The sequence below is a fragment of the Manis pentadactyla genome, chromosome 5 (assembly GCF_030020395.1).
Source record: "Manis pentadactyla isolate mManPen7 chromosome 5, mManPen7.hap1, whole genome shotgun sequence".
NCBI classification, from domain to species: Eukaryota; Metazoa; Chordata; class Mammalia; order Pholidota; family Manidae; genus Manis; species Manis pentadactyla.
Window position 1 is genome coordinate 4,372,183 of NC_080023.1, and position 22,598 is coordinate 4,394,780.

At 48.5% G+C, this 22,598-nt stretch overlaps 2 protein-coding genes across 11 annotated transcripts in view; both read left to right on the forward strand.

Moving 5' to 3' along the window:
- LOC118930319 (transmembrane emp24 domain-containing protein 11) overlaps positions 1–10,455 on the forward strand; it is a 44,393-nt gene extending 33,938 nt beyond the window's left edge. Inside the window, exons 3-5 of the mRNA XM_036921480.2 lie at positions 8,308–8,433; positions 9,170–9,316; positions 10,085–10,455. Of these exons, the coding sequence (XP_036777375.2) occupies positions 8,308–8,433; positions 9,170–9,316; positions 10,085–10,234 (423 nt within the window). The 3' untranslated portion in view covers positions 10,235–10,455. The remainder of the gene's footprint in view (positions 1–8,307; positions 8,434–9,169; positions 9,317–10,084) is intronic.
- A 1,509-nt stretch (positions 10,456–11,964) lies between these two features.
- Positions 11,965–22,598, forward strand: part of RNF212 (ring finger protein 212) — a 36,476-nt gene continuing 25,842 nt past the window's right edge. For 3 of the 10 annotated variants that reach the window (XM_036921473.2, XM_036921474.2, XM_036921476.2), the window contains exons 1-5: positions 11,965–12,161; positions 15,897–15,958; positions 17,186–17,284; positions 20,606–20,662; positions 21,335–21,393. In XM_036921473.2, the coding sequence (XP_036777368.2) occupies positions 12,053–12,161; positions 15,897–15,958; positions 17,186–17,284; positions 20,606–20,662; positions 21,335–21,393 (386 nt within the window). In that variant the 5' untranslated portion in view covers positions 11,965–12,052. Of the gene's footprint in view, positions 12,172–12,455; positions 12,478–15,896; positions 15,959–17,121; positions 17,285–20,605; positions 20,663–21,334; positions 21,394–22,598 lie in introns of those variants that run through there. The other 7 variants (XM_036921475.2, XM_057502067.1, XM_036921477.2 and 4 more) reach the window with 6 other exon arrangements.

Here is a 22,598-nt window from a genome sequence, read left to right on the forward strand (position 1 = left end):
TGACTATTCATTTGATTTTTATACTTGATTTATATGTGAATCCCACATTTCTCCCTTATTTTTTTTTTAATAAAATGCTGAAGTGGTAGGTAGATGCAAGATAAAGGTAGAAGACATAATTTAGTGCTGTAAGAGGGCAAATGTAGATGATCAGGTCTGTGCCTACAGACTAAGTATTAATCCAAGCTAGACAAGGGCAACAAAACATCCACGGATGCAGAAGATTTCTCTCAAAACAGGGGGTGAGGTTCTAAGCCTCACCTCTGTTGATCCCCAATTTCTCACCTGATGGCCCCCCTGCGACTGTGCCTGTCTTAGGTTGTTCCTTCCTTGAGGAATCTTACCCGTCTCTGGCTAACCAGCCGTTTTCCGGGGCCATACAGGGAAATGTAAAGTTGGTAAGTGAGAGAGAAGCAATATTCTTTGAAAAGGTTAGCTTTTTACTTCTTTGCAGATTTATGCCCTGTGGCTTCTGTGCCCAGCATTTGTCTTGAGGTATCTTTACCACTTGGAAGAATTATGATACTCGGTAATTTTTGATATGAGGCACGAATTCTACTAAAGGGCTGTAATTAGGAAGGAAGAAGAAAAGCTATAGAAGTAGCAGGCGGAAGAAAACATGGGAAGATTGATTATTTCTTTGACATAACTTCTTGTAGAGTAACGTAAGCATGTATAGGTTTTAACAAACTACTAATTGAATTGCATACACACATTAACAGAATAGGAATACAGCTACATAACAAAAGCAGACCTACAATTACCAGCCATATCCAGTGAAACCAAGAAATACTTTGTTTTATTTTTTAACTGACTTCTTTTAAGATACAATGTTCTAGACGGTTAATGAAGAATTATTTTTGGTAACCTTCAAAACCTACTTATCTAGCTGCCTATCTTCCTTCCATCCTTTTTCCTCCCTCTCTTCCTCCCTCCCTCCTTCCTTCTGCTTTCCTACCTTCCTTTTCATTTTGTCTATCTACCATCTAACTACCAATAATTATTATTTTTTTATTAAGGTACCATTGATATACAATCTTATGAAGGTTTCACATGAGCAACATTGTGGTTACTAAATTTCCCCCTATTGTCAAATCTCCGCAACATACCCCATAGCATTCACTGTATAGTAAGTGAGTCCATCAGCATAGTAAGATGCTACAGAGTCACTACTGCCTTCCCTGTGCCCCCCTATATCATGTGCGCTAATCATAATACCCCTTAATCCCCTTATCCCTCCCTTCACACACACCCTCCCCAACCCCTTTCCCTTTGGTAACCACTAGTCTATTCACGGGTTCTGTGAGTCTGCTGTTGTTTTGTTCCTTCAGTTTTTGTTTTGTTATACTCCACAAATGAGTGAAATCATTTGATACTTGTCTTTTCCACCTGGCTTATTTCACTGAGCATAAAACCCTCTAGATCCATCCATGTTGTTGCAAATGGTAGGATTTGTTTCCTTCTCATGGCTGAATAATATTCCATTGTGCATATGTACCATCTCTTCTTTATCCATTCATCTACTGATGGACATTTAGATTGCTTCTGTATCTTGGCTATTGTAAATAGTGTTGCAATAAACAGGGGTGCATATGTCTTTGAATCTGTGATTTTGTTTTCTTCAGGTAAATTCCTAGGAGTGGAATTCCTGGGTCAAATGGTATTCCTATTTTTAGTTTTTTGAGGAACCTCCATATTGCTTTCCACAATGCTTGAATTTACATTCCCACCAACAGTGTAGGAGGGTTCTCCTTTCTCCACATCCTCGCAAGCATTTGTTGTTGTTTGTCTTTTGGATGTTGGCCATCCTAACTAGTGTGAGGTGATATCTCATTGTAGTTTTAATTTGCATTTCCCTGATGATTAGCGATATAGAGCATCTTTTCATGTGCCTGTTGGCCATTTGAATTTCTTTTTTGGAGAAGTGTCTGTTCAGCTCCTCTGCCCATTTCTTAATTGGGTTATTTGCTTTTTGGACGTTGTGGCATGGGAGTTCTTTATGTATTTTGGATGTTAAACCCTTGTCAGATATGGCATTTACCAATATATTTTCCCATACTGTAGGATGCCTTTTTGTTCTACTGATGGTGTCCTTTGCTCTGCAAAAGCTCTTTAGCTTAATGTAGTCCCATTTGTTCATTTTTGCTTTTGTTTCCCTTGTCTGAGGAGATATGTTCGTGAAAACGTTGCTCATGTTTATGTTTAAGAGATTTTTGTCTATGTTTTCTTTTAAGAGTTTTATGGTTTCATGGTCTTTGATCCATTTCATTTACTTTTGTGTATGGAGTTGGACAGTAATCCAGTTTCATTCTCTTACATATACCTGTCCAGTTTTCCCAACACCAGTTGTTGAAGAGGCTGTCATTTCTGCATTGTATATCCATGGCTCCTTTATCATATATTGATTGGCCAAATATTTGTGGGTTTATATATGGACTCTGTATTCTAGTCTATTGATCTATGGGTCTCTTCTTGTGCCAATACCATATTGTCTTGATTACTGTGGCTTTGTAGTACAGCTTGAAGTTGGGAAGCGAGATCCCCCCTGCTTTATTCTTCCTTCTCAGGATTGCTTTGGCAATTCAGGGTCTTTTTTGGTTCCATATCAATTTGAGAACTACTTGTTCCAGTTTGTTGAAGAATGCTGTCAGTATTTTGATAGGAATTGCATTGAATCTGTAGGTTGCTTTAGGCATGATGGCCATTTTGACAATATTAATTCTTCCTATCCATGAGCATGGGATGTATTTCCATTTATTGGTGTCTTTAATTTCTCTCATGAGTGTCTTGTAGTTTTCAGGGTATAGGTCTTTCACTTCCTTGGTTAGGTTTATTACTAGGTATTTTATTCTTTTTGATGCAATTGTGAATGGAATTGTTTTCCTGATTTCTCTTTCTGCTAGTTCATTGTTAGTGTATAGGAATGAACAGATTTCTGTGTCTTAATTTTGTATCCTGCAACTTTGCTGAATTCAGATATTAGTTCTAGTAGTTTTGGAGTGGATTCTTTAGGTTTTTTTATGTACAATATCATGTCATCTGCCAACAGGGACAGTTTGCCTTCTTCCTTGCCAATCTGGATGCCTTGTATTTCTTTGTGTTGTCCAATTGCCATGGCTAGGACCTCCAGTACTATGTTGAATAAAAATGGGGAAAGTAGGCATCCTTGTCTTGTTTCCAATCTTAGAAGAGAAGCTTTCAGCTTTTCACTGCTAAGCACGATGTTAGCAGTGGGTTTGTCATATATGGCCTTTATTATGTTGAGGTGCTTGACCTTTATACACATTTTGTTGACAGTTTTTATCATGAATGGATGTTGAATTTTGTCAAATGCTTTTTTAGCATCTATGGAGATGATCATGTGATTTTTGTCCTTCTTTTTGTTGATGTGGTGGATGATGTTGATGGATTTTTGAATATTGTACCATCCTTGCATCCCTGGAATAAATCCCACTTGATCATGATGGATAATCTTTCTTATTTATTTTTGAACTCGGTTTGCTAATATTTTGTTGAGTATTTTTGCATCTATGTTCATCAGGGATATTTGTCTGTAGTTTTCTTTTTTTGTGGTTTCTTTGCCTGATTTTGGTATTAGAGTGATGTTCGCCTTGTAGAATGAGTTTGGGAGTATTCCCTCCTCCTCTACTGTTTGGAAAACTTTGAGGATGGGTATTAGGTCTTCTCTAAATGTCAAAGAAGTTCAGCAGTGAAGCCATCTGGTCCAGGGATTTTGTTCTTGGGTAGTTTTTTATTTCTGATTCAATTTTGTTGTTGGTAATTGGTCTGTTCAGATTTTCTGTTTCTACCTGGGTCAGTCTTGGAAGGTTGTATTTTTCTAGAAAGTTGTCCATTTCTTCTAGATTATCCAATTTGTTAGCGTATAGTTTTTCATAGTATTCTCTAATAACTCTCTGTATTTCTGTGGTGTCCACACTGTTTTCCATTCTCATTTCTGATTCTGTCTGTGTGTGTAGGCTTTTTTTCTTGATAAGTCTGGCTAGGGGTTTATCTCTTTTATTTTCTCAAAGAACCAACTCTTGGTGTCATTAATTCTTCTCAATTTTATTTATTTATTTGCTTATATTTTTTATGTCCCCCCTTCTCTTGACTTTGGCCTCATTTGTTCTTTTCCAATTTCATTGATTGTGTATTTAGACTGTTCATTTAGGATTGTTCTTGTTTCCTGAGATAGGCCTGAACTGCTATATACTTTCCTCTTAGAACTGTCTTCATTATGACTCACAGAAGTTGGGGCATTGAGCTGTTGTTTTCATTTGTCTCCATATATTGCTTGATCTCCATTTTTATTTGGTCATTGATCCATTGATTATTTAGGAGCATGTTATTAAGCCTCCATGTGTTTGTGGGCTTTTTTCTTTACTTTGTGTTATTTATTTCTAGTTTCATACCTTTGTGATCTGAGAATTTGGTTGGTACAATTTCAATCTTTCTGAATTTACTGAGGCTCTTTTTTTGGTCTACTATGTGATCTATTCTTGAAAATATTCCATGTGCACTTGAGAAGAATGTGTATCCTATTGCTTTGGGGTGGAGTGTTTGTAGATGTCTGTTAGGTCCATCTGTTCTAATGTGCTGTTCAGTGCCTCTGCCTCCTTATTTTCTGTCTGGTTGATCTGTCCTTTGGAGTGAGCGGTGTGTTGAAGTCTCCTAAAATGAATGCATTGCATTCTATTTCCCCCTTTAGTTGTTAGTATTGTTGTACATATTTGGATACTCCTATGTTAGATGCATAGATATTTATAATGGTTATATCCTCTTGTTGAACTGACCCCTTTATCATTATGTAATGCCCTCTTTGTCTCAGTAATTTCTTTGTTTTGAAGTCTATTTTGTCTGATACAAGTACTGCAACTCCTGCTTTTTTCTATTAGTTTCGTGAAATATCTTTTTCCATTCCTTCACTTGTAGCCTGTGTATATACTTGGGTTTGAAGTAAGTCTCTTGTAGGCAGCATATAGATTTGTGTTGCTTTTTTATCCATTCTGTAACTCTATATCTCCTGATTGGTGCATTCAGTCCAATTTCATTTAGGGTGATTATCAATAAATATGTACTTATTGCCATTGCAGACCTTAGGTTCATGGTTACCAAAGGTTCAAGGGCAGCTTCCTTACTATCTAACAGTCTAACTTAACTCACTTATTACACTATTATAAACACAATCTAAAGATTCTTTTTTTTGTTTGTTTTCTCCTCCTCTACTCTTTATATGTTAGGTGTCATATTCTGTACTCTGTGGATCCCTTGACTGACTTTGTGGGTAGCTGATTTTATTTTGCATTTTGTTAGTAATTAATTGGTCTACTTCCTTTATTGTCATTTTATTTTCTCTGGTGACAGCTATATAGCCTTAGGAACATTTCCATCTAGAGCAGTCCCTTTAAAATACACTGTAGAGATGGTTTGTGGGAGGTAAATTCCCTCAACTTTTGGCTTATCTGGAAATTGTTTAATCCCTCCTTCACATTTAAATGATAATCTTGCCAGGTAGAGTGTTTTTGGTTTGAGGCCCTTCTGTTTAATTGCATTGAATATATCATGCCACTCCCTTCTGGCCTGTAAGGTTTCTGCTGAGAAGTATGATTTTAGCCTTTTGGGTTTTCCTTTCTAGGTGATTTTTTCTCTCTCTCTGGCTGATTTTAATACTCTGTCCTTGTCCTTCATCTTTGCCATTTTAATTATTATATGTCTTGCTGTTGCCTTCCTTGGGTCCCTTGTGTTGGGAAATCTGTGCACTTCCATGGCCTGAAAGACTATTGCCTTCCCCAGATTGGGTAAGTTTTCAGCAATTATTTCTTCAAAAAGACTTTCTATCACTTTTTCTCTCTTCTTCTTCTGGTACCCTTATAATGTGCATATTGTTCTGTTTGGATTGGTCACACAGTTCTCTTAATATTCTCTCATCCTAGAGATCCTTTTTTTCTCTCTCTGCCTCAGCTTCTATGTATTCCTGTTCTCTAATTTCTATTCCATTTTCTGTCTCCTCTACCTCATCTAATCTGCTTTTAAATACCTCCATTGTATGTTTCATTTCAGCTTTATTTTTTTCAAAGTGTCTGTCTCTTGAATTCATCCCTTAGATCTCGAATATTTTTCTGTAGTTCCATTAGTATGCCTTTGACTTTATTTTGAGTTCTTTTCCAGGAAGATTGGTGATTTGTTTCACTGAGCCCTCTTTCTGGTGTTTGAGGTATTTTGGATTGAACAAGGTTCTTCTGCCTTTTCATAATCCCTTTTCCATGAAATGTTCTCTTTTCCCAGATGTAGATTGTCTGGTGCAATCTTATTTCTGGTCACTGTATTAGGATTAGTTGTATTTGCTGTATTTTCATATTATATGTGGTTTTGTGAGATTTCTGCCTTACTTCTCACACCACCGTATTTTTTCTGCCCACTTGTACCTTCTCTTATATTCTTCCATTCTTTATGTAGATCTGAATTTCTGAACTATATCAGTTTCCTTCTCTCTGAAGAATTTTTTAAAACATATCTTGCAAGGCAGATCTATCAGTGATAAATTCCCTCAACTTTCAAGTGGAAAAAAACTATCCTTCATTTTTTAAGGAGAATTTTGCAGGATACAGAATTCTACTCTGGTAAGGTCTTTTTCCTCTCAACACTTTAAATATTTCACTCCACTCTTCTTGCTTACATGGTTTCTGAAATCAGATGTAATTCTTATCTTTGCTCCTCTAGAGCTATTTCCTTCCTCTGGCTTCTTTCAAGATTTTCTCTTTGATTCATGCAGTTTTAATATGATATGTTGATATATATATATTTTTTGGTATTTGCTTGATGTCCTCTGAGCTTCCTAGCTCTGTGGTTTGGTGTCCAATATTACTTTGGGGGCAATTCTTGATCATCATTGCTTTAAGTATTTTGTGACTCCCTCTGCTATTGCCCGTATGTGTATATCACATATTTAGTAGCCCTGCAATTCTTGGATATCCTATTCCATTTTTTTCCTTTCAGTTTTGGGAGTTTCTGTTGACATAGCCTCTAGCTCAGAGATGCTTACCTCAGCCGCACCCAATCTACTACTGAATCCATCAAAGGCATTCTTCCTCTGTTAGTGTTTCTGATCTCAAGCAGTTCCTTGTGATTCTTAGAATTTCCATCCCTCTATTAATAAACAGAGCATTATTGGTTGTCCTTGCATGTTGTCTTTTTCCATTAGAGCCTTCACATACAATCAGTTTTTGTGAACTCTTAATCTGATTAGTTCCAATATCCCTGCCATATCTGAATCTGGTTCTGATGCTCTGTCTCTTCAAACTGGTTTTGCCTTTTAGTATGCCTTATGATTTTTGTGTTGTGGAAAGCTGGACATGATGTCCTGGATAAAGGAACTTACTATTGGTTCCCACAGAGGTTTCCACTTTGGTAAGTTGGGACTCTTTGTATTTGCTTGTCTCTCCAATATATGGGCAGTGTTTTGACCTGCGACCTCAATTCTCTAAAAGATCTAAGAATTCATTTTCTTTTTATCCAGGCTTTTACTTGTTAGGCCAGAGCAGCAACTTTCAAGCTCCTTATATGCCAGACTGGAAGTCCTATACCTGTTTTCAAATGTCAACAATACAGAAATTAAACAGAAAACCAAAGCTCTCCAATAAATATAACCACCTAACAGCTTGGTGTGTATGCTTCAGAATCTTCTTCTAGGCATGTAGGAACATGCATGTGCATGTGTACTTGTACAAAGACAGGACCTTACACAGCCTGCTCTACCCAGAGTCTCTTTGGTTTACTATGGATACAGATATAATTTATCTTGTTGCTACATAATGTTCCTTTATGTGGCATTATGTAAATTTAATCAATCCCTTCCCAAAAAGTATTAGTTATTTCAAAAATGAAATTTTGCTTTTACAAATAATATCACACTGAATATCCTTTTACATATAACTTTGCCTACTTGTGCATTTCCATAGGATAAATGTTTATAGGTAGAATGCTCAGTCAATGGTATATACATTATAATTTTTAAAACATATTGCTAAACTGCTCTCCAAAATTCAACTAAATTTCCCAAAACAGTGTTTGGAGATAGTTAGGATACTTCTAAATCTTTGTCAATCTGATCATGAACAAAGAATATTTAACCTGTGTTTGGTTTTATTATTATTATTACTAGCATAGCTAAAAATTTCTCATGCTTATTGGCCATTTGATTTCTTCTTTAAGAATTGTACTATTTTTACTAGATTGTATAGGAGACTTATCTTTAAGAATGGAATGTAGAGAATAGTAAACTTAAACTATGGAAATCCTCAATCTTAGGTATTATTGTCAAAGTTATATGGCTCACGCGGGACATTCTATTTTACTTCACATTCGCCTGGTGAACACGTCATTTGCTTAGAATCTAATTCTACGAGGCTTGTGTCATTCGGAGGGAGTGAGCTGGTGAGTATCCGCCTCCATGTCCTTGATGAGATGAACACACATCAGCACTATTCAGGCATGACATTGGTATGCAGAACCATTACTCCCAGACCAGCTAGAAACCTATTAAAGCCCTGAGCCCAGATCTCAGCACAGTAACCAAGGAGGGAGCTGGAGAGCTTGGAAGGGGTTCAAAGGAGAGCCGTGAAGTTGATTAAGGGGCTTGAAAAATAAGAACCGTGAGGGAAGGTTAAAAGAACTGTGATTATTCAGGCCTGAAAACGAGTGAAGGCTGAAGGGTGAATTAACAAGGGAATTCCAGTAAATAAAACTCTTACACAGTAAATGGTGGCTGGCTATTTTCTAAATGTGCTGAGAACTTTTGAAGAGAATTTGTAATTCAGAATCAGAAACTTAGTTATATGTTAAAAAAATTTTCCTGAGAGTAATCAAATTTTCTCAACACCAGAGGCATTTGTCCAATAGTTTAATGTTCGGGAAGGTGTCAGGATGCTTTCAGATCAGTATGTTACCATTTAATGCACTATCATTATAAAGGAAGACTCTTGGATATAAAAGGGAAGGGGTGTGGGGGTGGGCAATGAGGAAAAAAGAGATGGAGAAGCAGCACCTGCCACTGAAAGGGGGAAAGGAAAAAAGGAAGGACAGAGGAATGGGAGGACCCAGGAGGGACAAAGTAAAGAAAGAGTGGAGCTGTTTTAAAAACATGTTTCTTCCTTTTTTATTGTTTGTACAGCGGATCCACTTAGAGATTCGTGTTGGAGAACATGACCTCGATGCAGCCATTGCTCAAGCAAAGGACAAAGTTAATGAAGTTAGTTTTAAGCTTGAACATCTAATTGAGCAAATTGAACAAATAGTCAAAGAACAAAACTATCAAAGGGTCAGTTTGCTTGTTCAGCTTATTTTATCTCTTCCTGCCAGGAACATAATTTTTGAGACAAAGCCCTGAACCAAAGAAAGAATAAGGTGCCTGCTCTTTGGTCTTTCTCGCCGAGCTATAACTGTGTGGACACACAGGGTGTAGGGAAGAGCAATCTTTCACTGTCTGCTGGACTGTGAGCTCCCTCTACGAAGGCTCATTCACCTTCGGGGTGTGAGCTTCAAAATGAGCAAGTGCTTCCAAACACACCACACATTTTGAAGGGGCTCAGCATGCCCACTTCCTAATACTAATCTTGTTCTTGTGACATTTGTTTTCTGGGTCACTGCACTCAGTAGTCTCTGGCCAGATGTGGGCTCAAATCTGCCTCACTGCTGACTATGTCATTGCCAAGCTTCAGTGTCCTTACTTGGAAAATAAGATGAGTACAGGTGTGCTTGGCACAGTGCCCAGATTAAAGACTCAAATGATGGAAATCATCAATATTGGGTTATGGTCATTCTGCTTGTTGGTGACAACATGTACATAGTAACAGATCAAATATATCTTACATTTTGCACCAAAATACAGAGGTGTGCTTTGTAAGGTTGATTCTTACTTGTCTTTGGGTTAACAACAAACTCTGGCTTCACAAATCAGATACTGTACTTTGGTAAAAGACATTGATTGGGAAATATTAAATACCTTGAGTGCATATAGTACCTTCCCCTCAAATTCATACATTAAGTACTACACAAAAGTAAACTTGCTTATTTCTCTTCTGCATAGGACCGTGAAGAAAATTTTCGAATGACCAGTGAAGATACAAATAGCAATGTTTTATGGTGGGCTTTTGCACAAACATTAATCTTCATCTCAATTGGAATTTTCCAAATGAAGTACCTTAAAGACTTCTTTATAGCTAAGAAGCTTGTTTAAAATGTTGATAAAGATAAATAACTGCTAATTTGCATAATGTTTGAGTTAATAAATCAAATACACTCATAAATGTGGATTACTTTTGAGACTTGGAGACTTCAGAGGTTGAAATTAATGTTACAGCATTGCAACACTGATAAAATGTCACTTTAACAATGTGGTTCCTGAGTTTGATAGATTAAGCACATCATCCTTTCCTATTCTACACTTGGTAAAGACCAGCACTGTCCAAAGAAGTTGAATGTGGGCTACACATGTACATTTTACCTTTTCTGGTTGCCATAATCCTAGTGACCTATACTTAACCCAATGCATCAAAAATATTGCCTCTTTAACATATAATCAGCATAAAATTATTAATGAGATAGCATACATTCCTCCTTTGATAGAATGCTTTGGAAACCCAAATGTGTTTTACACTCAGAGCACACCTCTATTTGGACCAGCCACATTTCAAGGGCTCACTGACCACATGAAGTTCATACACACAGTACTGCACAAAGGGAGCATGTCCTTTCCCAAATGCATTCCATTCAAAAAGAGCCATCCCGAATCTGTGATTTTTCCAATTTCACTGAAAGGCAGCAACTTTTCTCCACAAATTGCCCAGAAGCTTTCTCTAAACCGGGTTTCCCTACTTGGTCACCAATAGGCCTTGGAGACCTTCTGAGCACGTCCACATGTGGAGGGAACCTCTGCAGGGAGGGGAGGGGCACAAGAGAGTAACTATGAAAAGTAACTTCCATCTGTTTTCATTAACTTTTAAAGGAGATAAGCTCATTGGAAGTTGCAAAAACAGTACAAAGAGTCCCTTCCCCGAGCTCCCCCCACCTATTATTTTTAAAAGGGAAACAACCTCCCCTAGTCAGGCCCTTTCACATGCACATGTGAAAAGCAAGCAGAAGCCTCCCAGACCACCTCTCACATGGTCCCCCAAGCCAGTGGGCCCCAAGCCCCAGTCATACACCATCCTGGTTCCCCTGATCCACCTGGTGGATCTACCCAGTCCTGGTCTACCCAGCCCTCTTGGTTTCTGCCACCCCTACATCTTTCCGCCCGGGCCCCTGGTTCCTCCCTCCTGCTCTTCTGGGCTCTGCCCTGGCTCCCCGGTGCCCCTATTCCCTCCCACCTCCCTCCACCATGGTGGCCATTGAAGGTCCCTCGCCCTAAGCTCCCGGCTCCACCTGCCTCGTTCGTGTGGTCCCTCCACCACCCCCACCCCGTTACGGTGGGCATGGGAAGCCACCTTGTCCACTCCTCCTTAATGTACTCACCAAACCGGGGCACGCCCAGGCTCCCTGCGGCGGTGACCCCCACCACTACCACCACCGGCAGCCCCCGACCCCTGCGCCCCGCTGGGGGTCTGGAAACTGTGTCTCCTCTCTCAGTTCTGCGCCCGTGTCCGCCCTCCAGGGGTGCCTGTGCAGCGCTGATAGGGGCACCGTCGCCAGGACTGGGCTAGGACGGCATGCTGCCACCCAGGGCAATCACCGGGGCTGCCTGGTGGAAAGAGAGGGCCAGGTCCGCGGTGCCTGCTCCTCTTCTCCATGTCCAGCGACAACCCGCGAGGAGAAGAGCCCTTCTCACGCCTGCCTCCCCTCTCGGCGGGTACCCTCCCGCGGCGGTTTCGGCGGGAGTGGCACTCAGCGCGGGTGCGCAGGCGCAGATTGCGCGCGACCGTCTGCGCAGACGCAGCGCCCCCTGCCCACGCGCGCAGGCGTCCCCCCACACCCACACCCACCCCGTGCGGAGGCCTGGTTCTCCTCGCGTCAGGCCCTCGGGCGGCTCGCGGCGGCGCGGCGCGCACCCCGGCCTGGCATGGCCTGCGGGGTGTTCTGTAACCGCTGCTTCCAGCCGCCCCGCCGGACCTCGAGCTTCAGCCTGACCAACTGCGGCCACGTGTACTGCGACGTCTGCCTGGCCAAAGGTCAGGCAAGGTCAGGGCTGGCTGGCGGGGGGCGCGGCCTCGCGGTCCTCGAGTGGCCGCCGCAGCCGGGCACTCCGGGCGCGAGCGCGGGGCGGGAAGGCGCCTCCCACCGGGCCCGAGGGGCTGAGAGTCCCGGCGCCCAGGCCGGCCTCGGAGGGAGGCGGCGACGGCCGCGGGGGCGGGGGTCGCGGGGCCGGGGGAGGCGGCGACGGCCCCGCCGAGGTTCAGGGGTCCTGCAGCCTGAGGAGGCAGGCCTCCAAGGCTCCGGCCCCGTACCTCTGGGCAGGGGAGACCATTGGGTTTAAGCAGTGACCTGGTAGGTGTATTTTTCTTTCTATTAAGCTTTTAATTGAAGTACAGTTAATTTTTGGACAACAACAGTAAATTTTGGGCATAGCTGCGCTGGTCCACTTACGAGGATTTTTTTCAATAAGCGTATTGGAAAGTTTATTGGGAACGTGTGACAATTTGAAAAATTGTTTTCTCCAACTTATTTTAATAATGTGGTATGTAACCCCTACAACAAAATATGTTAATTGACTGTTGACCGAAGGCTTCTGTCAGCAGTAAGTAGGCTGTTATAAAATAAATTTTTGGGGAATCAAAAGCTACGCACAGATTTTTGTGAGGGGCTTTGGCACCCCAACTGCGTGCCATTCGACAGTCAGCTGCATAAAGTTTATGCAGGAAAAAGGCATAAGTACGAAACAGTGGATTTCAGAGTGAACTTACCTGTGAGGCCAGCGCACACGTGGGGAGGCTGACCAGCACCACCCCTCCGCAGCCCACCAAGGCGGTCGCAGGGGCACACTCCCTCTGTGTCTGGCTGCGCGTCTGCATCAGGTGGTGAGCCGCATCCGTGCGCCTGTGTGTGACTGCAGCCGCCCGCCTCATGCAGCACAGCGTACACTGCATCCGGCACCGGTTCTGCCTCTGACGGGCGTGGTGCGCATTGTTTCTAGTTTCTGTCACAGAGTGCTCTGGGGACCGCCCTGTTCATGTCCTTGGGTGAATGTAGACATTTCGGCTGCCTGTGCACCAGGGAGCAGAGTTGCTGAGTCTCAGATGTGTATTGAAAAAGGCAAATGTCTGGTGTGCAGGTGACGTGATCGCTTGAGAGGGTTGCTGTGGGCGAGGTTGGGCAGGTGAGCAGTGGGGGGCTGGGGGCAGCCCCTTGGGGGAGGTTGGCAGAGTCAGCAGAGGTGCGTCCGAGAAGGCAGCAGGGCAATCGCTGGGGCCACACAGAGCACTGGCGAGCAGCCGGTGCGTGCACACTCAGCTCATGTTCGGACGCTGAGACACAGGAGGGTCATCCGCGTCCATGCAGAGAGGGTGAGGGGCTGGGGGTCAAGCTGGCCAGGAATGCATGTGGGGAGCCGCTAGCATGGAGATGAGAGGGAAGGTAAGAGTGAGGGGAGGCAGAGGGTGGAGGGAGCTGGAGCAGGTCACGGCCTGGAGAGGAGCCTTTCTGAAGAAAGTGGGTGAAGGCAGCAGAAAGCTCTTGTGGACAGAAAGTAGCTGTGTCTAGCCAGGGTGGCAGAGAATCGTGGTTTGGAGTGCCGTGGTCTTGGTGGCATGTGTGAGCCCACGTGTTGCCCCCGGGGATGCTGGGCAAGGGTGTGGGGGAAGGGCAGAGCGTCCAGCCAGGAGGTCCCCCGTGTGGCTTGGGCAGGGCCAGGGCCCCGCTCTAGTGGCTGAAGCAGGTTCTAGTATTACAGGTCACTCCTCTAAAAGCTGCAGACGCCACAGACAGGAGGTGACAGGGCCTGGGGGCTCTGGCAGAGCCCCGAGGTAGCTCCCTGGCTATCCAGTGACCCACTGCTCAGAGATGAGCTCTCCTTAAGCTCTGGAGTATCCTTCCAGGCTTTCCCTATAGATGCAGACTTTTAAGACAAAAATGATGGTGCATGTATACAGTTCAGTAACCTATTCATTGGACGTGGACCTCTTTCCACATTAAAGTAAGTCTATCATCATTTTTAAAGCTGCACAATATATCTTAGTTGCTGTACCATGGTTTATTTAACTAATTTCCTAGTAAAAGTCATTCATATTTCCTAATACTTGGCTGTTAAACCTCACCTGTCCACTGCTTGGATTTTCCTTTGGGGGCATCCCAGGGGTACAGTGCTAGCCTGGGGTGGACATGGTACTCCCAGCTGCCCTTGAGGGGCAGCTGTGCGGCGTCCCAGCCCTGGAGGGTGGGGGGGCGGTCTCCCTGTGTCTACAGCCCTCGTCCACAGGCCTGGGCTTCCTTCTCACGCATTCCTGGTGGCTGGCACTTCTGAAGACTGCTGGTTTGGGCCCCACCTCCATTGCTGGAGTGAGTGTTTCCATGGATTTATGAGCACCCTCCCTACGTTAAGTATCGGCTTGCCTCTCAGGGCAGTGGCTCCCTCTCTGCATGTCCATACTTCCCCCACCCCCAATAGAGCTCTTAGGTTTTTAGGGGTCGATGCTGCTGGTCTTGGGCTCCACGGCATCTGGCTGTGATGGTCACAAGGGGAATTTTCTTGCTCTGGAATCTGCAGTAGAGACGTGGAGGGTGGGTAGTTTCCAGGAGGGCAACCTGAGCACATCTCAGGAAGAGGGCAGAGGAGGCAGCTGCGCAGGCTGGGGGACGGGGACCCACTCGTTCCACACAAGGACCCCTCCTGTGCTGTGGGTGAGAGGCAAGGGGACACAGCTGGAGGGTAGACTTGGCCTGGTGGGGCATCTCTCCCAAGAGGGAGAGGTGGGAGATGCAGGCAGGCCCCAGCTCGAGAGGTGATGTGAGGGGTGCGTTCAAGCACTCACATGGGGAAGTGGGGCGCCCGGGGAGAGCAGAGGGCTGCCCAGCAGTGTTGCAGGGCCAGCAGAGTCGGAATCCGCATGTGCACTGACTCCGCTGCCCAGCTCCCTGGTGTTCCCCTGGTTCTTAGCATCCCTGGGCCAGACCAGCAGGAGAGACAGCCCAGGTCTGGGACCTCAGCATGGACGGGTCGGCCCCAGCCCCAAGCTGGTCAGTGAAAAGGGGAGTGTGAGGGCCCCGCAGAGCCCAGAGAGAGGCTCCACTCGCACAGGAGGGGCTGGAAGCAAGGAAGTGCTGTGGGCTTCCCCGGGGACTCGGGTGCACCAGCGTGCAGGGCCTGGGTGTCCGAGAAGGGTCCAGTGTGAGGCAGGCAGGGTATGTGGCCAGCCCCGTGGACAGCAGGTGATGTGGTGCCAGCGTTCCTGCAGACGTGGGCAGAGGCCCTGCAGAAGGGCAGGTGTGTGAGCAGGGCCGATGGGCAGCGTGGGGAGCCTCTGATGCTATGGTCCTGGCGCTGCCCCGTGGGAGCCAGAGCCTGCCGACTCTCCCAAGTGCTTACCCAGGGCTGCTGCGCGAGCCGGTCAGTGCTGCCCGGTGGGGGGGCGCTGGACAGAGCCACCTGGTGTGGGGTGGAGGAGCTGCTTTCTTTTAGAATAGTTAAGACTTTAAGACTCCACTGTTAAATCTAATTTTAAGAAATACCTGGGGTATTTAAGTATTGTATCTTAGATCACTATTTGGGGGCATATTTGCAAAGCAGGGAGAAAAAGGTTGTTAGCTGTATGAATCTTTTCAACCATATACATACCCATATCTCATCCACTCTCTGTATGTGGAAAAACTAGATGCTCAAATTCTGGGTGTTTCTTGGAAAAGTAAGTCTGTTTATGTGTATTAAAGGGGAGATGCACTGTAACCTGATCACACTTACTTTGCTTTCACAGGTAGGAAGGGTGAATGCCTGATTTGTAAAGTCCCTTGTCATATGGTCTTACTTTCAAAACATGTAAGTGGAAATGTGTAGTACCTGAATATTAATCACACTGTTTCCTTCTAAACTTGAGATTCAGTGTTGAGTCATTTGTGATGTCTACAGAGTCATTCACTCTGATGTCATAGACCTCACGCTTCCTGAGTAAAGGACGCTGAGGGCACGTTGGGCACCCCAGACCACTGTCCTCTCCCGCACATGCCCTGTTGCTGCTGTGCCGTGCCTGGGGTGCAGGCTGCAGTGGGCTCTGGCTCCTTGCCTGAACTGTAAGCTGTCGGCTGTCCTACGGTTTCTCTTTCACTACTCAGTTACTCCTCTGACTCGTGTGTCTTCTAAAAGCACATTAGTTAACTGAGCAGTGAGTGGGAACTTTAGTTACTGCTTGTACTTTTGTTGAAGTGTATACAGAAAAGTGTGCATATTGTAAGTGGGCAGCCCAGTGAATCCTTCATGGTCTGAACACAGCCGACACTCAGCACTGGGGAATGGCTGAGGAGACCCAGAGGTTACGGCATATCCCTGCCTGGCCTCTCCCACAGCCCTCCCTTGCCCCAGCCCCTTGGCCGCTCCTCCAGAGATCCCCCCCAATCCAGATTTCCCCCCACATTTAGTGCTGTCATTTCAGTGGAATTTGGGGAGCACAAGGAGGAGGTAAATGGTGGGCCCACAGGGCAATCCTGACACCTGTTTAAAGCTTATGGTGCAAACAGAGCAGCCTGGGAGGCACGGCACCCCTCCAGCCGCTCGCGTACCCTGGTCTGCTGTGTCCACATCCATGCTCTGTCTGGAGCTCCCCCAGTCACACCGCGGGGCCATGGGCACCTGGCCTTTGTGCTGGCAGTGGAGATGCAGGGTGGGCATCCCTGCACCAGCAAATGGGAATAGGCAGATGCCATTCCTTAGGCCCTTATTTTCTTCTTAAGTGCCGTATGTTTGCCTTGTACGTGACTCAGCATATACCTGGGATGGCATAGGTTGCCTTGTCCTCCCTCCTGAGTCCAACCTTTCCTCGTGCCTGGCCCCCTTAGCCTTGGCGCTGCCTTCTGGTGGCACCCACAGCCCTCAGCCCTGCCCTTTCATTCCTGGAGGAAGCAGGGCTGCCCCTCACCTGCCTCCACTGCTAGGCGGCCATGCTGGAGTCGGTGCTTGTCGCTTGTGTCATCCGTGGTCAATTCTAGATCTCGAGCCATTGCTCACTGAGCACGTGTTGAGGCAGTGACTGGACAGCCACTCTTCTTTCAGACTGACTGGCACATCCAAGCATTCTTCATGGGCATCGACAGGCTGTGTAAGAAGTACTCAAAGGAGACCTCGCAGGTGCGTGGGCCACGTCTTGCTCAGGTAACTCCCATTCTGGCGGTTGCTGGAGACGGGGTGTTGGGACAGCCCAGGTGAGTCACCACAGAAGAGCTGGGATGCTTTGCTCGCTCTGGAACCAGTCCCTCCCTGGAGTTGGCAGGTGGCTCTGCCTGGGTCCACACTGCCTTCACCATGACTGTCTGCAGCCTGCCCCACTCTGTTGGCTGGCTGTGCCTATGCTGTGCTCAGGACACGGTTGTTGGGCCAGGACGCCCCACTGATCCTCATTTGAGGGACGGGCCTTAGAATTTTGGGTTTAGGAGCCCAGATCAGGGCTGTCTAGATTTAGGGAGCAGGCTGCTTGGGTAAGCTGTTCTTTTCCTGGGGCCTCCACTCCAGCACACCCCCGCCCCCCAGCACTGTGGAACTGTCCCCCCCAACCTGTACCCCTGTAGCTCGCCCCTCCGTCTCCCCTCTGCTCTATGCTTTTTGCATGCCCTGCCCCTCAGCCTCTACTGTCATGAATGGTTCCCACCCAGCTGCAGCCCATGGTGACCTCTATGGATGTCACCAGACGTCCAGTCCAGTGAGCTGTCCGGGAGACTGCCCTGCAGAGAAGGGTGCTTGTCCCTCTTCTGTTAACCATGTGGCCCCCATGCCTGTGTCGCCGCCTCCCACCTGCCCTCCACGGAAGAGGCAGGATGAGGGAGCATCCAGGAGCCGCCTCCAGCTGAGGTCCTGATCTTGGGGCAGCAGGTGGGGGAGACCACTGCTTGCCTCAGCCACTCCCAGTGCTTGGCTTGTCTGCCTGCTGGCTGTGGTCAGCCAGCCTGCTAAGACCATCCCCCTGACGACCTGGGTGCTATGAGGTCACAGCTGTCCCCGCATCGTCCCATCTACAGTTAGCCTCATAGTCCTGGGGAGCCCCCAGGGGACACACAGTGCCCCAGACCACAGTGCGGGCACAAGGCGAGCTCCGGGGGGGCCCATCACCCTCGCCATGGTCACAGTGGCCCTGAAGCTGCCCGTGATCATGAATGGTGGGAGGTCTTTATACCCGCAATGTTCATAACCCCAGCAGCTGGGCTCCAGGGAGTCCTGCTGGGGATACAGGGTTTCCAGCAGTCCTGCAGGGCCTTGTGCCATACCCAGGGAGGCAGGGCGTGGGGCGGGCACCGTGGAGGCAGCTGACGACAGTGGCCTCCCTCCCCAGCTCTGGACCATGACCCATCTCCCAGGTGCAGAGGCCATGACATGGGCGTCATCACAGCTCACCAGCCTGTTGGGCTTATTTTTATTTTTAAATGAATTAGTAGTTTGATTTCTGTCAGCATTACCTTCCTATTGGGCAAACATTGACAGATAGAACCCACAGGACAGAGCCTATGGGGGCCCTCAGTTACTTCATGAGCATAAAACCAGCCTGAAACCAAAGCTGGGGCTCCCCTGGGACCTGACCAAGCCTAGGTCACATCCATGGCAGGTTCTTCCCTGGAAACTACCTGCCAGGGTCTTTGGGCCCTAGTGACCCTTCCCCATCTGGTTTGGAATAGCGAACACCATCCTTTCCAAGATGACCTGAGGCGGACTGGTGAGCCCGGGGTCCGTGGCGGGGCTGCACAGGCGCCCCCTGTGGAGGGCAGCAGGCGCCGCAGACCCCTCGGGCTTCCCCAGGGTCAGCTCTGCCCACCAGCCACCCTTGCAGGGGCCTTACCTGCATCATCATGTCTCTGCTCTGGCTCCTGGATGCCCCCTCATTCCTTGACCACCAGGGCTGGAAGCAGATCCACTGGCAGAGGCCAGCACACTGGCTCTCGCCACAGTCCTCATTCACAGGCAGCCCCAGGCCCGCCCACCTGTCCAGGGGCCTTGCAGAGGCCCAGTTTCCTGAAGGGCCATCCTGAGATCCTGCCCAGATGCTGGTGCTGGGAATTTGGACCCTGCACAAAGACAGGTTTAGGGGTCATTGTGTGGTGGTCCTCTTCCTGCCGAGGGAGTAGAGCAAAGAGGGATACCACTGAGGAGACAGGGTGTCAGCCTCTGAGACTGTGGCATGAGGTTGGCCCAGACCCCTCCCAGCTGCTCACGGCCCCACCTCACTGCCCTACATAGTGTGGCAGGGAGCGGGAAGGAGGAGCCGGTCACAGGTCGATGTGGGTGGGCTTCGTCTCGCCCAGAAGCAGACCCAAGGAGCTGCAGGGCTTGAGAACCATCCTCATGTCAGGAGGGCTTGGGGAATGTAGCTGTGTGACAAGGATTTCTTGGGGGGGGGGGAGCGGCGCATGGAGGCAGGGGACAGAACCTGTGTCCACCATCCCTCCCCACCGTGGACGTAAGTGTCCCTTGTCTCATGGAGAGGAAGCCCATGTGATTTGTGTTCCACACCCTGAGGGCACTGAGCCCCTCAGCAGACACAGGAGCCAGGCTGGTAGGACGTGAACTCCTGACTGCAGCCTGTCTTCTGGAGGTGGCCGTGACTGGGGGTGGGGTGCTGAAGGATGCCTGGGCTGGGCCATGTGCTTTGCTTAGGGTCCCACGTGCCTTGGGGAGTGCCTGCCGCCCCTTGTTGTTGTGGGCACTAGCAGGGTCTGGGAGGGAGTGCGAGTGGTAGATGCTGCCATCAGCTGTATGCAGGGCACGGGTTCAGGGGTCTTCAGCAATTGCAGGCCCCTGTTGTAGGAGGATGGCTGGGGGTCATCACCCCTGTGAGGTAGCCCTTCCCTCCCTCGTGTGAGTCATGGGGTGCTCTCCCTGCTCAGGCTTGCACTCTAGAAGCCCAGCCCAGACCCCGTGCACCACAGGCATGGGCTCCCAGGGAGGGAAGGTGGCTGTGGTGCTGGGCCCTTGGGACATCTCAGCTCTGCCTGCCCCTGCTTGGCTTTGTGCCCCTCATGCCCCCCTCCCTCCTGGCCGCTGCCCAGGGCGCAGTTTTAGGGCGTTCCCATTAGGTCAGAGGCCATTTGTGACCCAGTTGCTGTTGCCAAAAGGACGTGCACACTTGATTGACCTGCGTGGGCATGTCCTGGCCGATGGCCAGACCCGGAGTGCCCCTGAGGCCGCACAGTGAGGCAGCAGCCTCAGTGCCCATGCCACCGCAGGACTCGCTGCCCAGCTTGCAGGCACTGGAGTACACTCTGCTGCACACAGTCATCTGTGATTGGCTGTACCAAGCATCTACTCTGGGCACAGGGTGGTGGCCAGCAGCCCTGGTCCAGCGGGGCCCACATCCAGGCAGGTGGGCCAAGTGCAGTGTGCTATGGTGCTCTGCTCGGAAGGTGCCTCCCAGCCTTGGTGCTCAGGACGAAACGCAGTTTGTTGTGGCCACATGCCCTCGTCAGCAGCTGACGTGTGCTGTCTTCTCAGATTTCAGAGTTTCAAGACAAACACAGGAAAAGACTGTTGGCCTTCTATAGAGAAAAGGTAAGTCCAGCCGACTGGCCACTTTAGGAAGGTCTGACCTTGGGTTCTCGCCAGACACCTCACCCGCTGGCGGGTCTTATAGGCAGTGACTGCTGGGCTAACGCGTGCCCTGCTTCCCACACGGCTGCCGATCAGTCACGCAGCCTCCTGGGACCCAGCTGTGGTCCCTGGGGTATCTGCACTGATGCCCCGTGACCCCAAGTGGACTAGGCTCCTTTTGTAAGCAGCTGGTTGCTCCGAAAGGAAGTTTGAGGTGCTGGTTTGTTTCCTCTTTAAATATCCTCCCCGCTTGCTCTAAGCTAAATGGAAGGAAAACAGCATCATCAGCCTGGAGCTCCAGTCTGACTTGGATTGAAGTCTCCTGGTGGGGGGGCGGCCGAGGGCTGGTGGGCTCAAGCAGGGGGCACACGGGAGTAGCCAGCTGGGTATGGCGGGGTGCACGCCATGGGACCCGCCTGCAGGAATAAGCCCCTCGGAGTGTGGCATGCAGCCTCCACTTGGCACGGGTCCAAGCCTTGACCACCAGGGCTGGGAGCAGATGCACAGCAGAGAGTGTGGGATGGCGCCCCGACTCCCACTGTGGCTCGCGGTTTGAGAAGTTCAGTGGGTCGTGTCTCCGGTGAACTGTCCCGTGGCACAGCGGCCCACTGACTGGACGCCTGTCGTGTTTAGATTTCTAAGCTGGAAGAGTCCCTCCAGAAGTCAGCACTGCAAATAGAGCAGCTGCAAAGGTAAGCTCTCCTCGTGGGCGCACGAGGCTGCTGGCATCTGGTCCTGGGCTCTGAGCTCTTACCCCAGACTGAAGAGCACAGGAGGGGCACTTTGATTCGCTAGAACCATCTGTCCGGGCAGAGCTACCAGGAAGCCGATGGCAAGGAAAAGGGAGAGGAAATAGGAAAAGGCACAAACGGGTCCCCTGGTGGGGGTCCTCCCGTGAGGGCTCCCCGCTGACTCCGGGACCCACGCTGGGGGCTCTGCCCCCAGGCCCAGGCCCAGCAAGACCCGCCTGCGTCTGGTGGTCCACGAGCACAGGCAGGGCCGCCAGTCCTGGCTGCCAGTGCTTCCCGGCCGGTTAGCACCTGACACACCTCCGGGGTCCTGATGCGCTCAGTGGGGTCCTGTTTTGTGAGATGTGATAGTTTTCTATTAAACTCTTTAATGTGATAAATGTTAACAAGTCCCAATTTGGTGGGTTGCGCATTAACTCAAAGTGGATGGCCCTGTAAAGCTCTTGTCTGCCCAGCTGGTCAAGCGTGCAGCCCATGTGAACACTTGCTTCCTGGCCGTCTAGGGGCCGCAGGCTGGAGAAGGAACTGGCGGCCTATCGCACTGTTTCTGCGCAGGCCCTGCCAGGGGTGAAAGGCCCTGCCAGCTGTTGTGCCGCGGTGAGGGGGTGCCCGTGTGCTTTCGTGTGAAGGTGACTCCAGGGTCAGCAGGCTACCTGAGGGCTGCACCGGGCGGCAGTGATGGCCCAGGCTGAGGACTCTCACAGCCTCAGAGGACTGAAGACGCACTGCAGCGGGGAGCCTCTAGGAGACTTGACCTTTGTGTATAATTTGCTCTTTCTATGGAATCATATTGTCCATCGGTTCTGGGAAATTCCCAGTCATTATCCTTCCAAATGATGCCCTTGCATCTGCTTCTGCAGCTCGGGTGGGTCTGCCCACTCTGTGCTCCGAGCCTCCTGCCCCGGCGCCAGCCTGATTCTCTGCTCAGCCCCCACCGCACACCTTCCCCCGTGGGTGTTTTTCAGCTGCTCTGCTGCATGGTGCTGGAGTATTCTGGCCATTTTTGCCATCGTATGCTTGCTTATTTTTGTGTCCCAGGCACCAGATTCCCATACCTGGTGTCCTCGGCCTCTCTAGTGGGGCACTTTGCCATGGTGGTGATGGCTGTGGGGTTCTCCTGCTGACCCCATGCACTCTGCCAGTGGCCT